This window comes from Thamnophis sirtalis, unplaced genomic scaffold, assembly GCF_051295495.1.
Source record: "Thamnophis sirtalis isolate CommonGarterSnake01/CBP01778 unplaced genomic scaffold, rThaSir2_p1.2 scaffold_6, whole genome shotgun sequence".
Lineage (NCBI taxonomy): Eukaryota > Metazoa > Chordata > Lepidosauria > Squamata > Natricidae > Thamnophis > Thamnophis sirtalis.
In genome coordinates, this window is record NW_028261386.1 from 86758689 (window position 1) to 86777561 (window position 18873).

An 18873-nucleotide genomic window follows, 5' to 3' on the forward strand; every position below is an offset into this window, starting at 1 on the left:
GCGCCCCACAGCCAGGACCGTCCTGGCGCCTCCAGCCGCGTTTCTTCCCCGCAAAGCCCTTCGGGCAACCCGAGAGTTCCGCTTGACGCCAGAAGGGCTTTGCAGGAAGAAACGGCGTTTCTTCCTGCAAAGCCCTTCTGGCGTCAAGCGGAACTCTCGGGTTGCCCGAAGGGCTTTGCGGGGAAGAAACGCGGCTGGAGGCGCCAGGACGGTCCTGGCTGTGGGGCGCAGACTCGGTAAAAGCTCTCTTTGGTTCCCTCCTCCTCCTCCTTCTTTCTGGAGCCCCTTCCTCAAAGATTTGGTACCAAAGCAATGGCGGTGAGGAAGTTGTGTCTTTTGGATTTTGCACTGTTGTCTTTTCAATGGTTCTCAGACTGGTTGAACCTTTAGCAGCTGGGGTGATATTCTTTACTGTTAAGGTTACAATTGGATGTGTTGGACAAATCTTAAAAGATGAAACTTTTATTAAAACGTTTGACTTAACTAAAAACGTCTTCCTTTTTCTTCTTCTTCTTAAATATGATTTATTTATTTATTTTTACTTCAGAAGTTTGATGACCGTTGTACAAACTAATCCAACCTAAATGTAGAGGAGGAGAAGAAGGGGGGGGGGATTTAAAAAGAGCAGAGGAAAAAGAAAAGAAAGCATGAAGAAAACATAAAGAAAGGGATGGGAGGGAGGGAAGGAAGGAAGGCACTTTATGTTGAAACAGAAAATATTATATAAGGAAGAAAATGGAAATAACTTTTTGCTCAAAGAGGTGTTTTTTCATTTCATATTTGCCTTTTAAGAGGAGTTAATGTTATAATTCATGTTCTAATGTTATAAATTTTAATCCAACATTAAGTTCCGAGCTTCCAAGTCATTTATTTTTAATGAAAAAAATTTTTACTCAAATTTTTGTGTTAAAATGGGGGATGCGTGTTATACGCCGGTGCGTGTTATACGCCGATAAATACGGTATATATTATTACAAATGGGATTATATGTATTACCATTCTGTCTCACATCATAGACAGTCTTTGAGTATGGTGAATGCAATATTTGCTTAAGACTAAATATGTCATACAAATTGGATTACATTTACAAGAATCAGAATCTTGAACCAAAGCTAGTCATCATTACTCATTAATTGGTATCGCCGTGAAATAAGTGTGATTTTCATTACCAACAGGAAAGAGGAAGCTGAGATGAATGTATTACCCCCTTTTTTTTTACATCTGGTTCAGAGACAATGTGCTCTAATTGCTGATTATTGCAATTATCACTAGAATAGGAATGACCCCGCTGCATGCAGGTCGAGAAAGAATCGCACTATGACTAACCAAAGAGCCAGGCAAACTGTTTGGTTTCCTCCATTGGGATATCAGACCAACTGCTCTACTCTGACTTTCACATCACTGCATCTACTAAGGAAATAGCTATATAATAATAATAATAATAATAATAATAATAATAATAATAATAATAATAATAATAATAATACGTTACGACGTCCTAGGCCCCTGGGTGGGGCCCGACTAGTAACCAATGCCAAATCCGGCGAAACAACTGGCCGCTGTGATACAATTGTATAATAATAATAATAATAATAATAATAATAATAATAATAATAATAACTCCGCCGTTGCCGGTCCCAAGCCCGGATGAGAAAGGAGGAAGGTTGGGATCAGGTTGGCATCTGGTCCCGTAAAAAAAAACCCCGCCAACCCATACAATATGGTGAAAAAAACGAATAAGAATTCCATACCGCATCGGTCGTCGCGCGGGTTAACAAGGGCCGCGGCGGATGTTGGGGTCCCTGGACATCCGTCGACAAGTGGGCTACAAGTGGACCAGCCAACAAAACGACAAAAATATAGTGCAGATGAAAACCGTGCCATAATGGCCTGTTACTACAACTCATAGCCAGAAAAAAGAGGCTATTTAAAGCGAATGTATGAATTATGGAAACAACAATATCCAGATTCAAATGTTAGTGAACAACGACTAGCAGATCAAAGGCGATTTATTATACGGAATAAAGTGTTTAGTGAAGTTGAACATGAGGAAATTCAGGCAAATTGCAAAACCCAAAAAACAATATCACAAGCGGAAATAACTGATATTCAAGACACAACTAAAGACACTATAGTAGAACTCCCAGAAGAAGCTCTCAGAGAGGAAATAACATCACCACCACTAGAACCAGTTATCACTGAACCAACTGATGAACTAACTCAAAAACAAAAAGAATTGAAGGATAAGATCATGGAGCATTTTCTGCTTAATGAGGAAAGGCAACGTTTACCATCACTAAAAACTGTGCCGAAGAAAATTTTGGCCCCTATCATGAAAATGGTTAATGCAGTGTTTTCAACAATTGAACCGGAATCCATCTTGGAAACAAACCAGTTAATGTACAGCGCAGCTGTAATAGTCACTAATGAACTAGGCATTAAAATTAAAGTACCTAGTCACACAACAGAAAAACCATCAAAGCCAAAGTGGAAAATCCGTCTAGAACAAAAAATCAAAAAATTAAGGGCAGATGCTAGTAACTTAAAGAACATGCATGAGCAACGGCTTAAAAACAACAAAATCATAGATCGGCTAATCAGAAGATATAGATTGGATACAAGAAACATCAATGAAGCTGTAGAGATTGTAAAACAGCAGATAACAGCAACAGCTAGAAAAATTGAAAGATATGAGGCACGAATCATCCAATATAAACAAAATCAGCAATTTCGATCAGACCAACGGCGTTTTTATCAAAGTCTTAATGTGAATGGTGACACCAAAAGTGAAAAACCAGAAAAGCAGGCCACAGTTGAATTCTGGAAAGAATTGTGGGAAAATGCAAAGGACTACAACAAGGAAGCAAAGTGGATACATGACTTTGAGAAAAGCATTGGCAACAAACAAATGCAAGTATTAGAAATAACAACTGAGATGATCAAAAATCGAGTTAAAAAGGTAAAGAATTGGACATCACCTGGAAAAGACCAATTACATGGTTTCTGGCTCAAATATCTGACCAGTTTACATGCAATATTGGCCAGGCAACTGAATGAAATTTTACAAAAAGGCCAAATTGATGAATGGTTAACAACTGGAAAAACATACTTGATTCAGAAAGATCCAACTAAAGGAGCAACACCTGAAAACTATAGACCAATAACATGCTTACCAACAACCTTCAAATTACTCACAGGCATTATTGCAGATAACATGATGGATTATTTGGAAACAAACAACATCTTGCCAGTAGAGCAAAAAGGCAACAAAAGAAGGAGCAGGGGCACAAAAGATCAGCTTCTAATTGATAAAATGATATTAGAAAATTGTAAGAACAGAAAAACGAACTTGAATATGGTCTGGATTGATTACAAAAAGGCATTTGACTCACTGCCACATAGTTGGATCATAAAATGCTTAGAAACAACTGGCATTAGCAAAAATATTACATCCTTTACTGAAAAGGCAATGAAACAATGGAGAACTGAGTTGGCAGTAGGGAATGAGAGCTACGGAATGGTTAATATCAAGCGAGGAATTTTCCAGGGTGATTCACTTTCACCTCTTCTCTTCATCATCGCAATGATCCCACTATCAGTAATCTTAAAAAAAATGAAATTAGGCTACCAAACAGCCAAAAAAGCTGAAAAAATTTCGCATTTACTATATATGGATGATTTGAAACTCTATGGAAAGTCAGAAATAGAAATCCAATCATTGACAAATACAGTCCGAGTATTCAGCACCGATATTTCAATGCAGTTTGGTATGGAAAAATGCGCCACTGTATCCATAAAAAGGGGCAAAATCACTGCATCTGAGGGAATTGAAATGCCCAATGGCCAACTAATTAAATGCAAAGAAAATGAAGCCTACAAATACTTAGGCATTCTGCAGTTGGATAACATCAAGCATGGAGAAGTAAAAACTATTTTCAGGCGAGAGTACACCAACAGAGTTAGGAAAATTCTGAAATCTAAATTGAATGGTGGAAATACAATCAAGGCCATAAATACCTGGGCAATACCAGTTATAAGATACACAGCTGGCATAGTTAACTGGACACAAGCTGATTTGGACCTTTTGGACCGAAAAACCAGGAAACTAATGACAATGCACTACAGTTTACATCCACGTGGTGATACTGATAGACTGTATCTGCCCCGAAAATCAGGTGGCAGAGGATTATTACAAGTGAAGCAAACAGTTGAAGAAGAAAAACATGCACTGGCTGATTATTTAAAAGACACTCAAGAACATCTATTAATCGAAGTAAAGAACAAAAATCTACTGAAGGCCCAACAGACAAAACAAGAATACAGAAAAGATGTGATAAAATCAAGAATGGAGAGTTGGCAGAACAAAGCACTGCATGGTCAATTTCTGGAAAAAATAAAAGATAAAGTAGACAGTGAACAAACTTGGTTATGGTTAAAAACAGGTACATTAAAGAAAGAAACAGAGTCACTAATCCTGGCTGCGCAAGAACAAGCTATCCGCACAAATGCCATAAAGGCCAAAATCGAAAAATCCTCTGATGATGCCAAATGCAGACTTTGCAAAGAAGTTGATGAAACTGTTGATCACATACTCAGCTGCTGTAAAAAAATCGCGCAGACTGATTATAAATTGCGGCACAATTCAGTAGCACAAATGATCCATTGGAATTTGTGCAAAAATTATAATATTAAAACAGCAACAAACTGGTGGGAACATCAGCCTGAAAAAGTCACCGAAAATCAGATGGTCAAGATCTTGTGGGATTTCCGTATACAAACTGACAAAATACTGGCGCATAATACACCAGACATCACACTGGTTGAGAAAAACAAGGTCACAATCATAGACATCGCAATACCAGGTGATAGCAGGGTCGCCGAGAAGGAACATGAAAAAATCGCAAGATACCAGGACTTAAAAATTGAAATTCAACGACTATGGCACAAACCAGCAGTGGTAATTCCAGTGGTAATTGGCACACTGGGTGCTATTCCAAAAGCACTGGAATTACATTTAAAACAGTTAAAAATTGACAAAATCACCATCAGTCAAATGCAAAAAGCCGCACTGCTTGGATCTGCACGCATATTACGAAAATACGTTACGACGTCCTAGGCCCCTGGGTGGGGCCCGACTAGTAACCAATGCCAAATCCGGTGAAACAACTGGCCGCTGTGATACAATTGCATAATAATAATAATAATCAGTCTGCACGATTTTTTTACAGCGCAGACTGATTATAAATTGCGGCACAATTCAGTAGCACAAATGATCCATTGGAATTTGTGCAAAAATTATAATATTAAAACAGCAACAAACTGGAAACATCAGCCTGAAAAAGTCACCGAAAATCAGATGGTCAAGATCTTGTGGGATTTTTGTATACAACCGGACAAAATACTGGCGCATAATACACCAGACATCACACTGGTTGAGAAAAACAAGGTTACAATCATAGATATTGCAATACCAGGTGATAGCAGGGTTGCCGAGAAGGAACATGAAAAAAATTGCAAAATACCAGGACTTAAAAATTGAAATTCAACGACTATGGCACAAACCAGCAGTGGTAATTCCAGTGGTAATTGGCACACTGGGTGCTATTCCAAAAGCACTGGAATTACATTTAAAACAGTTAAAATTGACAAAATCACCATCAGTCAAATGCAAAAAGCCGCACTGCTTGGATCTGCACGTATATTACGAAAATACAATTGTATTTGATACAATTGTATAATAATGATGATGATGATGATGATGATGATGATGATGATGATACTAATTTAATTAGCTAAGGGTCATTTGACTTTGCTGTTCACTCTAATCTGGCTACTATGCACCTTCTTCATTACTAACAATACTTTATTTGTTTAGAATGGGATCATATGGGTCACCATTCTGTCTCAAATCATGTGCTGCCCATTCTTAGGTTGTGTTTTCAGGTAGTCTTAAAAACCACACAGCATGGCATAACTTGATAACAGCTGGGAGGGCGGGGGGAGACTTTGGGGTTAAGATGGCAAGGAAAGTTGACTGGTGCAGGGAAAGCAGTATGGGTGTCACTGGGAATACAAATAAATTGTACACTGCTATCACAAGAGAATCTACATTGTGCTCCTCTTTATATTCTGTACCTGCAAGTCCACTTAACAAAGGGTATTCTGACTGGATTATAAAAAATATAGTTCATCAGTATCTAAAAGGACTCTACATTCTCTACTTCTGCTATACGTGATCAAAAGGGGGAATGAATGGATGTGCCATTGGTGGCACAGATGTAGAAAGAAAGGTAGTCACACTCTTGAGCCATCTAGATTTTTTTTCTGGTCAACTCAGTTACATCTTGAACAGCCCTCCTTTTCCAAAACAGAGTTGTATTCTGAATCTGAGCCTTAAATATTTATTCCCAGCATGTAACAACAGGGTTTTAAAGTTGTCTTTACTGATTTTAGTGGAAAACTGTTTTAAAGCCTTATTGTCATAGAGGAGCTGTGGGCCAGTGGCTGGTATTCATTAATTGCATTTTATAATATATAAAATGAGATTGCTAATTTATTAAATATCATTGGCCTGTATTAATATTAACCCCATATCTGTAGCCATCAACCTTAGGATATTTGTTTTCATCAGATTCATGACAATTGTGCCTACGTGAGAAAAGAAATACGAAGCAAATCAAAGGCAGCACTTCTGAGAACATCTGACTTTTCTCACAAGCGGCCTAATGACCTCCAGATGCCTCACCTGCAGTTCCATATGTTGTACAAAAATTATGAAAGATCTAATCTAAAACATCAGTAAAACAAGAAGTTGTTTTGAGATTAATCTCCGTGTATGGAAAATATTTCCTTTTGGTTTTTCTTTTCAGACAAAAGCAGCCATTTTACTGGGAATTTATATTTCTAATACAACTTGCCCTTCCCTGGATAATGGCATGGAGATTTCTTACACAGATCATCAATTCCTTAGAAAGGAAAGGAAAATGTCTATATTTATTAAAGGTAAATGTACAAACAATATCAGTTTCATTCTAGTTAATAATTAAATTATACATAGTATTGATTTGTCATAAGTAGCTGATTAATCAATCAATCAAATATTTCTTTATTGAAGAGTGTTTTAAATTATCAACTCAGAAAGTGACTCAGCTTTCTGATGAACAGTAACTTTAAACTTAATGGTAATCCTACACTACATGTTGCTCTCTGAAATATAAAAAACTCTTTGATAAAGCCAGACACACTAAAATAACCGGATTAGCACACAACACAATCACTGTCCTGGATGTCAATGCAATTGCGAATAAATCCTTGCTAAAATTTCTGAAAATGAGATGCTAGAGATTCATAATGAATGGTTAACAAATGAACACACTTATTCTGAATTCTTCACTAGATGAAGAAGTTTGCTTTTATGTTTCTTAGTATCATTTTTTCTATATGTATATAATACTGAAATAGCCTAAGGAGAGGCTAAGAATACTAACTAAGAAAAAAATGTCTGAAAAAATCTTTATATTTTAAAGTTAGGCTATACTATAACCCTAATTCTGTAAATCAAAGTATCTTATCTATCCAGAAAACCCCCAAATGGTCAATGTACTATTATCCACAGCTATAATTTTCAGCTAAGCTAAATAGTGCAAATACAGACTCCATTTTGCATATCAGAGGGATATCATTTTCAATAAATCCTACTTAAAGAGATGTTTTCTCACCTTGAAAAAACATGCCTATTAAAATTACTCTAAGTTCCTGGAAATCCTATGTACTGTATCTGTACATAAGCTGTAATATATCAGCTTTGCTATTAAAATAAACACACACACACACACACACACACACACACACAATTTTCTGGATTGGAACCTTTTTAACCCCAACTGCACCATAGGCTGTAACTTAAAACTTTTCATTATACAATAATTTTAAACACAGCACTCCCATTTTGTCTTTTCCCCCATTCCTCTCCACAATCCCTTCTCTTCCAATCTGCTGCAATATCTCTTGCGATTTGTATTGCAATGTCCATAGATTGATCCTTCTACCAGCTATTACTACTGTCACCAATATCTGTCAGAAGTGTTTTGCTCTCTCAACTGCTACCAGTGCAGCCACCAACTGTGGTTCTTGACTGCAAAACTGTGTGAGATATGTATAAGACATAATAAATTCAGTAATCAGACAAAACACAGTTCACATTATTCTCAGCAAAAAATGAGATTCACTTAAATGCAGGGTTTAAGGCAGGGTTCATTTGGCTTAGTAACTTATAAGAAGTTTGGGAGAGAGGAAGGGAGGGAAGAAGGAAGAAAGGAAGGAAGGAGGGAAGGAAGGAAGAAAATTTTCAAGTTCCATTAATGTTTTTAACAGCGAGAGTACTCTGAGCATTATGGCTGGGTTTAAGGTATAGTCCATTAATCTAAAAAATTATATTCTAAACTCAACCTGTACATAAAATTCCTATCTATAGACTTAGTAGATTTCCCATGTTTTATTTATGGAGGCCTAGGCCAGAAAAATAGCAGTCAACAGTGGTGATCAAAATAATGATAGGAATAAAGCCTGAAATGGTTCTTGTAAGCATAATATATACAAGGATGCTCATTACTATTTACTAGCATGCAGAATTCCTTGGAGTATTATCTTTTATATGAAGTTTGATGATCAATTTTAAATGCTGTCCAATAAAAAGGAAAACAGTCTACAAGAAAATGGATAATAAATATCTTGGTTTAACATAAAAATAGATCTATAACTCTATAGACAGAGACAGACAGACAGACAGAGACAGACAGACAGACATATTCTAGCAGGGCACTATTTAGGCTTACCACTACTTTTAGGAAAGCGCCACAATTCGCCTTAAAGCCTTGATTTTGTTGATTTTTGTTGAAATGGTAGTAAAAAGGAAGTCTTGAAGATCATGATGAATGAATCAATAATCTTAAATCCCATTATTTTAATACACATATATCGCTGATTAAGCAATTTATAAGGGAGACATATTACAAAAATTGAAAGGAATTAGAGAGATATTTAGCACTACTGTATTATCAACATGGCGTACTGTTATACAGAGCTCTATAGAACTCTCTAAAATGGCATGCAACAAAGCCTGACTTTGGAAAGATTAATGAATAGAATGAGTTATAAGTTTCCATGGTTTCATTCATATAATTATGACCTTGCATGACTACCCATCAGAAGTACTAAAATTCATGCAGATGCTTACCAAAAATGAAGTTTCAACTAAGAGAGACTATGCAAATAGGGATTTCCCCTTGTATACCATTTTTGCTGATATACAAAGTGTGTGATATATATCACACAAATTATGTATACTTTGTGAAAAATCAACAAATAAAATCAGATGTAATAGAAGTAATATTGCATAAATGATAAACTAAATTCACTTCAAGTTTCTCACTTCAAGTTTTGTAATTAATAATCAGGAACTGAACCAAATTAATTATATTACTTAATGACGGGTATGTATTGGTTGCACAGATGGTTTTTTTCCATTTTAGCCTAAGGGTTCAATAGTTATTATAATGCAATCTTATCTAATTTCACTATCACAACAATATGGATTAAAGTATTGTGTCCCATTTTCAAAGTCATATAATATAATATATTATATTATAACTATATAATATACTTGCAATCAATAAACTGATGAGATTTTATTTACAACTAAATGTCCTATGCATATTTACTCAGAAACATATATACTTTTCAATTTAGCTTATTCCCCACAAAGTGTAACAAGGTATCAGGTTTAACCTATTTCCTTAATCTATCCTAGTACTTGTAATTATCCCTCCCCACATCATAGTAGTAAGACACAAAGGACAAAAACAGGATCAATATTAGTTCTCCTAACCCTAACCCTTTCTTACACTGGTGTAAACATCACCTATGCCATTTTATATCTGCCGATATTCCCATAACATTCTCTTCAGATTATCACATTCATGTTCATGGTGTCATTGTAGTTACTTATAATTTGTAGTAAAGTTTTTAAAATACTATGTCCCCATTTATACCTTTAGTTGCAAATTGTTCAGAATAGTTTTATTGTTTTAAAATTGTTTTATAGTTATTGGTTTTATTATTGTTGTGTGCTCCCCAATGCTGTTTAAGATGGGCAGTCATATAAATCTTTTAAATAAATAAATTGGATTAGTATGATGGACATAGCATAAAAATACTGCTTTTTAAAATTAATTCCAATAACTAGAGATTTCTAATCCAAACCAAGCAGACTTTGGGGTAAATTTCTTACAGGAAAACACATTTATGAAAACAATTCTTGGTAATTTGCTTTATTAAAAGTTCCTAAATTCTATAGATAAAATGGGACAATTTATTTTCAAAAGGATTTCCATTATTCCTTCCTTTCTGATTCACAACTATGTATTTTCATTTGACACTTAGCAAGTATGAACCCAAAGCAAAAGTAATGAATATCTTTGGTCACAATGCAATATTCTAATACAGTACATTCTGTCTAATAAATTAGTCCAGCCGCTAGGAAAGTTAAATGCACAGTCATTAAAATCTCAATACCATCTTTTCTGCCAAAGATAGACAAGAAGATCTCTCACTGGCAACCCAGCAACCAAAGAACCATGAAAGTTAAAGGTGGTGAATATTTTTTTCCACCAGTTTCCTGTTCCTCTGTTTGGCAGAGCATCTTTGTTGGCTGCAAGTATTTCTTTGTAATATATTTGCCAACAGTTTACTCACATCTTCACTCAGATAAAGCCGGAGTTTTAAACTATGCCACCACCAAATAATATTTAGCTGAGACTTGAAACTAGGCATCGACCAGAGTAAACACCAACTGCTTTTATAAACTACTCACCCAACTGCATTGCAAACATGCAAGAAAAAGCACACTTGGGTCCTTCTAACTATTACTTTAAATCCATCAGGTGAACTCATATGGTTGTTAAAAAAAAAACCACAAAAGAAACTTCCCCGTGATCATCCAGCTGTCAGTTTTCAAAGATTGGACTAAGTCTGTTACATCGGAACTGGGCTCTTTTCTTTTTAATCTCTTCTTCCTAAAGTTAGCTTTTTGGGCCCTACTTTTTTCTCCGCACAGGCGAGTCACCCGCTCTGTCCTAACGACACAGTAAACCACAAACGACCGATCCGCATTTAGCCAAAAGAAAGTCAAATCACTAAGAAGGAAAAAAAGGAGGAGAAGAGGCGATAGGGCACCAAATCCTTTGGCTGGAATATACCGCGCAAGGGAAACGTAAGACAAAACCCAAACGCGTTCGGTTGTCCAGAGGCTGACAAGAGAACCTCCGTTCGCAAGGCTTGAAGGAAAAGAAGGGAATGGAAGAAGAAGAAAGAAGAAGGGAAGCAAAGCGTGATTCCTTTCAGTCAGGACAAGCGCGCCGAGTCAGAAACGTACATGTTGGCATTACTTGGTTTCAGTCAGCATCCTCTGGGGCGAGATTCTTCTTTTTCCTCCCTTCTTTTGGTCCTCGTCTAGCGCCGGGCTGGTAGGAAAGTTCACGAGGTAAGCTCCATCACCCTCGTCCCACCAACCTTCGTTTCGACAGGCAAATAAATAAATAAATAAATCTGGGTCCCGACGAAGGCGAGGGGAGGGGGAGAGAAAGAAAAAGGGAAATCAGGCGCTGGGTCTCTTTGCTCCTCCCTCTCCGAAACCTCTTCAAAGCTTTTCGAGACCAAATCGGGTAGGCGGTAAACGGGGGCCACCCGGAGCGATTTCGCCCGCCGCTGCGCCTTTCTGGCAGAGAAGAAGCAACCTCCAAAGGGGTTTTTGCGACTCAGCCCCTCGTTCCCGCCCACTTGGGCGCTTCCCGCGAAAGTTAGGGGAAGCGAAAACACACACCCGCACGCAAAAGCCTGCGCTGCTTGGGGCTTCCACGTGGCCCCGCGCCCGGAGAGAGTCTCCCGCGCGGCTCCAAGCTGGTTTCTGCGGGGGCCGGCTTCCAACTCCGAGCCCCACCCCAGAGTGACGGCGGGGACGGGAAAGCATCCAAAAGTTTTCGAGCGGCGAGGGCTGCCCTACTCACGCGAATGATTCACGTCGTCCGTGCCCGAAAGCAGTCACTAATTCCAATTAATCTCTGGTCCTCATACTCGCGAACACGCCAATGATGTTTGCTAAATGAAGAATAGAACAAAACAGAACAGAATAGCTTTATGGTCACTATGAATGTACACTAATCGGCAGACATTAAAATGAAATTTCGCTGCATACAGCTCTCACCACCTCCAATATACACTACATGAGCATGAAAAAAGATAGAAAAGTATGTGTACACCCACATATTATACGGCACAGAGAAACAACAGTGTAGTCAGGATGTATTCATGTACATGGTGAGAGCAGTGATGTATTAACCACTAAAACCAAGGACGTGCTTAGGGCACCATGCCCAAGGGGGCACCCCGAAGTTGAGAAAGAAAAAAAAAACCAATGAAGATTTTTACAGTATGTACAAAGGAGGAGGGCACCAAGATTTGTCAGTGCTTAGGGCCCCAGTGAGCCTTAATCTGCCACTGGGTGAGAGAAACAAATCTTGCAAGTTTACCAGACGGATGGCATAGGGAACAATTACAGAATTGGATAGTCCTACTAGAAATACTTGGGAAATCTCATCCCAGAGGGGAAAAACAGAAACAGACAGATACCTTCACTAGGTGGCTTTCGCTTGGGGCAATTCACAGTACACCCTCTTTGCTCTCTTGCAAATACAGTAGAGAGTGAGTTGCAGTTAACAGTAGTGTCAGCTAGCCTCGCATTGTTGGTTACCCGAAGTCGAAGAACTCGAGATCTGGAGGGCATCAGGTTGGGTAAAGCATCATAAGGCCTCATTCTCCCTTCATACCACCACCACCGCCTCTGGACCTTGTACTTGTAAAGCTTCAAGAAGAAATAAAGCGAGTGAGCTGTTCTCACTGTGCAAAGCAGGCATAATCAAAACATTACTCATGGAATATTTTTGCACCTAAACTATGATACAAACATGTCCTGGCAATATCTTTTTCATTCATGCTCAATGATACTCACCCACCTATGAATAAGACAGGATTAAGTCATCCTTAGCTGTACTTGTGTTAAAGTGGCACTTCCCCTTTCATTCTGCTCTGATTCCAGGACAGCCTCAGTGTTTTAAAATTTCTCTAGGCTTTATTAATCATTACCTTGGACAGAAATAAGATTGCAGCAATTTAAAGGGAGGAAGGCAATAGAAGGATCAGGAGTTGCATTAACAGGAGTTGCATTAACAATTAATACAATCAAGATCAAGTGAGGTAATACCACTCTGTAAAGCCTTAGTAAGAGCATACCTAGATTTCTGCATCCAGTTTTGGTCACCACTATAAAAAAATATGTTGAGACTCTAGAAAGAGTGCATAGAAGAGCAACCAAGATGATTAGGTGACTGGAGGCTAAAACATACAATGAACGGTTGCAAGAACTAGGCATGGCTAATCTAGTGAAGAGAAGGACCAGGGGAGATATGATAGCAGTCTTCAAATATTTGGGGGGCTGCCACAGAGAGGAGTAGGGTGTCAAGCTATTTTCCAAAGCACTTGGAGGCCAGACAAAGAATAATGTATGGAACCTGATCAAGGAGAGATTCAACCTAGAAATAAGGAGAAAGTCAGTGAAAACAATCAACCAATGGAACAGCTTGCCTTTGGAAGTTGTGGGAGCTTCATCACCAGAGGCTTTCAAGAAGAGACTGAACTGACATTTGTCAGAAATGTTGTAGGGTATATATATACTGTATATTTGAAGGGTGGATAGGGAGCACTTCAACTCATATAATAAATCTGAAAAGATTCCATACAAGGGTGAGGGATTAAAATATCAAGACCATGCCCCAAGATGTGACTGAGGACAAGGCCCTTTTGTGTTCATGCCATCTTGACTTTTTTGACCCCTAGGAAACCACTGATATCCACTGAAGATCACAGAACAACAGATTTGCCTCATTTGATATGAAAAATCTGTTCTGTAACATACTATTCAGATATGTGGAAAAGTAAGCATACCCCAGAGTGGCGCATGTGCGAGACCTGAATGGCTGCCTGGCTTTCTCGCTCTGTAGAAAGCCGGATGAAAAAAGACCTCAGAGAGCCTTCAAAACCTGTTAAATTATTACCAAAGGTCACCCGAGGAGGACTGGAGTCTGGGGAACAAGAGAGGAGAGAGGACCAGGCACCTGGAAGTCTTCTGAAGTTTGTGAATGGGGGAAACTCTCGGTGGCCTGGATTTACACCCTGCGGCATGGAGAGGAAGACGGCGGTACCGCGCTGCTAACGGCAGCGTTCTACTACAGCCTCTGGCCGGACAGCAGCATTTATTTACAACTTTTGGCATCTTCGGAGTTTTGGAGTTTAGGGAGAGAGAGGAGAGAGGAGAGAGGATCAGACATCTGAAGTCCTTGAGCGGTGAAACCCTCGGCGGCCGGATTTATACTCGCGGCGTGGATAGGAAGATGGCGGCGCCACGCTGCTGATAGCTACTGATAGCTACTGATAGCTACTGATAGCAGCATCCTATTGCAATCATCCGGTGTTTTTTGGACCTTTCAGCCGAGTGGTGAGCCTTGTGGACCCTATAAACGACTATTACTATCCTCCATCGCCCCAGAGAGGTGGGGATTTTATAGGGGCTTGGTTGGGCGGATCGGGCGGCTGGCTGAGGTTGCCGCCGCCGTAGCTCTTCTGGACGCCCCCCTCCTCCTCCATCCTGCTTGCCTTCCTCGCCGCTGCAGCCTCGCCCTTCACTCTTTATGCGTGCTGGACATTTCTCCTCCTGCTGCCCTTGTTGCTGTGGAGCCTTCGCCTGTTTCCCTACCCAGCACTGCCTTGGCCTGCGACCATCTGCTTTGGCCTGTAACAGCTGTCCTCCTTGACCGCTCGCCACCCGTTACTGCCCTTGGATAGATAGGTATAGATAGGTATAGATAGGATAGATAGGTATAGATAAGTATAGGTAGATAGATTTATAGGTATAGGTACCTGGGCAGCGTCCATCTGATGGTGCACCTGGTCTGTGGGAAGGAGTGATAGAGGTTAGAGTTAGGGTTAGGGTTGGGGGTTGGGGTTAGGGTTGAGTTAGGGTTCGGGTTCAGGTTAGGGCTAGGGCTAGGGTTAGGGTTAGGGCTAAGGTTAGGGTCAGGGTTAGGGTTGGGTTAGGGTTAGGGTTAGGGTTAGGTTTTGGACCAGGGTTAAGGTTAGGGTTAGGGGTAGGGATAGGGATAGGGTTAGGGTTAGGGTTAGGGCTAGGGTTAGGAGCGATAGAGGATGGCAGTTCCAGGGGTGGGGATTTGGCGTCCTAACAACTGGTGTTTTTCCTTCCCCCTTCTTGATTTGTTCCAGCCATCCCCTGACTTTGGACTCCCTGGCCTCGGATCTGGGGGGTGTGGGACTGCGAAGCTGTTGCTCGCTAACATTTGGCATTTACATCTTGCCCCCCTCCAGCCACAACCACCTAGCACAATACGGACTTTTGGACTTTTGGCCTTGGGTGTCTTCCTGGGACTTGAGGAAGGGAGAGGAGCAGAGCAGCTCTCCCTTTTCCCTTTTCCCTTTGTACCATCGTTGTTTTAAATCGCACTTGTGCAGTGCTCCGCTAATTTTTATGAATGTGGTGTGGATGGTGTGCCTGTTTGATGTCTGTACCCACTTTTAAATCTTATTATTGTTGTAGTTTTTGTGTTTTAACTGACTCTGCGGGGACTGTATGGGTGAGTGCTTGTGTATGTATGTTAGGATTGGGATCATAACCTGGTGCCTCCCTCCACTGAGTGCAATTGCAGAAGTGGTAGGGGCCCCCAGGTCTATCTTCCATCCTAGAATGATTGGTATAAATCGCCTACCGGAAGGAGCGGAGGCCGTGAGAGGCGAAGTGGGGTCTACAGTTGCGGGGGTGGGCCGGAGCATTGCGGTCACTATTGGGAGGGGCAGGTATGACGGGAACTTCAGGGCTAGCCATTACTGGGGAAGGAGGGTCCGCTACATCACAGCGATCCCCCCTTCCGGCCCTGCTAGTTCCACTCCAGGGCCAGATGGCGAGAATTGTCAGGGCCCTGGTCTCAGGCTGTTGTTGCTAAATGCCAGGTCTGTGGTTCATAAAGCTCCCCTCATCCGGGACCTAATATTAGACGTGGGGGCAGACCTGGCATGTATTACTGAAACCTGGCTGGGCCCGGAGGGAGGAGTCCCCCTCACTGAAATGTGCCCAGAGGGATTTCAGGTGCTCCACCAGCCGTGACCCCAGAGAAGGGGTGGGGGAGTGGCCGTCATCGTCTGAAGGTCATTAGTCCCTCGTAGGATCCCTGCTCCGGAGCTTGTCGGGTGTGAGTCCTTGTTGTTGAAGTTGGACCTTGGGGGTCAAGTGGGCTTGCTGTTAATGTACCTACCTCCCAACAGCGTTGCAGCAGCCCTCCCCTCGCTCCTCGAGTCAGTTGCCGAGCTGGCGGTAGAGTTCCCCAGGCTTATGGTGCTGGGGGATTTCAACCTGCCTACGCTCGGCGAACGCTCTGATGGGGTGCAGGAGTTCATGGCTTCCATGACAGCCATGGACTTGACCCAATTAATCCGGGGTCCGACTCATTCAGCGGATCACACACTTGACCTCATATTCCTCTCGGAGCAGTGGAGGCGTGATCTAGAGTTGAGGGGTATTAAGATCTTGCCCTTGTCATGGTCTGATCACTTCCTACTGAGGCTTGACTTTCGGAAACCAATCCCCCACTGTAGGGAGGAGGAACCGATTAGGTGGTTCCGCCCCAGACGCCTGATGGACCCCATGGGTTTTCAGACGGCACTTGGGGTGATACCTGACACTCTCGTCCACAGTCCGGTCGAGTCCTTAGTCGCTGCTTGGAATACAGCGGCGACAGAGGCTCTAAACCGGATTGCGCCTTTGCGGCCTCTCCGAGGTAGCGGATCCAGGAGAGCTCCTTGGTTTACCGAGGAACTCCAGGAGATGAAGCGCCAAAAGAGACACCTAGAGTGCCGCTGGAGGGCCAGTAAATCTGAGTCAGACCAAGCACTGATGAGAGCCTATATCAGAGCCTATCTCGTGGAAATACGGGTGGCGAAATGTTCGCATTTTGCCACTCTTATTGCATCCGCTGAATCACGCCCAGCCGCCTTGTTTAGGATAACCCGCTCCCTCCTGAAAAGGAGGGATGCGGATGAACCTTTACAAGGTAGAGCTGAGGAATTTGTTCAGTATTTAACGGATAAAGTCGCTTGGATTCGGACAGACCTGGACTCCAATTGCACAGTACCAGCCGAGGTACCGGGGGAAGGTCTTGAGCGGAGTTTATGGACTGAGTTTCAACTTGTTGCGCCTGAGGAAGTGGACAAGGCCATGGGAGCGGTGAGTGCCTCCACTTGTATACTGGACCTGTGCCACTCCTTGCTGGTTTCGACCAGCAGGGAGGTGAAACGTGGCTGGATCCAAATGATAATTAATACCTCTCTCCAGGAGGGATCCTTCCCGCTCCTCCTAAAGGATGCGGTGGTGAGAGTCCTCCTGAAGAAACCGTATTTATCTTGAGCAACTATCGTCCAGTCTCCAACCTTCCCTTTGTAGGAAGGTTATCTGGATCCCTTTCAGTCCGGTTTCAGGCCTGGTTACAGCATGGAAACTGCTTTGGTCACGCTGATCGATGATCTCTGGCGAGCCAGGGATAGGGGTCAGTCCTCTATCCTGGTGCTCCTTGACCTCTCAGCGGCCTTCGATACCATCAACCATGGTATCCTTCTGCGACGGTTGCGGGAGGTAGGAGTGGGAGGCACCATTCTTCGGTGGTTCTCCTCCTACCTCTCGGACAGGTCACAGTCGGTGTTGGTTGGGGGGCAGAGGTCGACCCCTAGGCCCCTAAATTATGGGGTGCCTCAGGGCTCGGTCCTGTCCCCCCTCCTATTTAACATCTACATGAAGCCGCTGGGTGAGATCATACGGCGGCACGGGATTAACTACCATCAATACACGGACGATACACAATTGTATCTGTCCGCCCCGTGCCAACTCAGTGAAGCGGTAGAAGTGATGTGCCAGTGCCTGGAGGCTGTCAGGGTCTGGATGGGAATAAACAAGCTTGTGCTCAATCCTGACAAGACTGAATGGCTATTGATGTTCCCTCCCAAAGATTGGCAAACTATTCCAACTCTCAGGCTGGGGGGTGAAATTATACGCCCCTCAGAGAGGGTTCGCAATTTGGGAGTCCTCCTGTACCCACAGCTGACTTTAGATCACCATTTGTCGGCTGTGACCAGGGGGGTCTTTGCCCAGGTTCGCCTGGTGCACCAATTGTGACCCTACCTGGACCGTGAGGCACTTCAGATAGTCACTCACGCCCTCATCACCTCAAGACTGGATTACTGTAACACGCTCTACATGGGGCTGCCCTTGAAAAGTGTTTGAAGACTTCAGCTAGTCCAGAATGCAGCCACGCAAGCGATTGTGGGTGCACCCAGGTACACCTATCCTCCCCGAGCTGCACTGGCTACCCATTGGTCTCTGGACACGCTTCAAGGTGCTAGTCGTTACTTATAAAGCCCTGCATGGCATAAGACCTGGGTACCTGAGAGACCGCCTCCTGCCAATTACCTCCCAAAGACCGATTCAATCTCACAGGCTTGGCCTTCTCCGGGTTCCATCGGCCAGCCAATGTTGGCTGGCAACCCCCCGGGGGAGAGCCTTCTCTGTTGTTGTGCCGGCCCTCTGGAATGAGCTCCCCGTGGAGATCCGGACCCTTACTACCCTCCCGGCCTTCCGTAAAGCTACCAAGTCCTGGCTGTTCCAACAGGCTGGGGGCTGTTGAAATATCCAGCCCCGCCTCAATTGTG

The 18873-nt window shown here is 42.1% G+C and overlaps 1 protein-coding gene across 5 annotated transcripts in view; it reads right to left on the reverse strand.

Annotated features, from left to right (window-relative positions):
- Nucleotides 1–12885, reverse strand: part of ADGRG6 (adhesion G protein-coupled receptor G6) — a 136096-nt gene extending 123211 nt beyond the window's left edge. For 2 of the 5 annotated variants that reach the window (XM_087718352.1, XM_087718349.1), the window contains exons 1-3: nt 12685–12885; nt 12063–12153; nt 11432–11604 (exon numbers count right to left, since the gene is read on the reverse strand). In XM_087718352.1, the coding sequence (XP_087574478.1) occupies nt 11432–11433 (2 nt within the window). In that variant the 5' untranslated portion in view covers nt 11434–11604; nt 12063–12153; nt 12685–12885. Of the gene's footprint in view, nt 1–11431; nt 11937–12062; nt 12154–12684 lie in introns of those variants that run through there. The other 3 variants (XM_087718353.1, XM_087718351.1, XM_087718350.1) reach the window with 3 other exon arrangements.
- Between the last annotated feature and the right edge of the window lie 5988 nt (nt 12886–18873).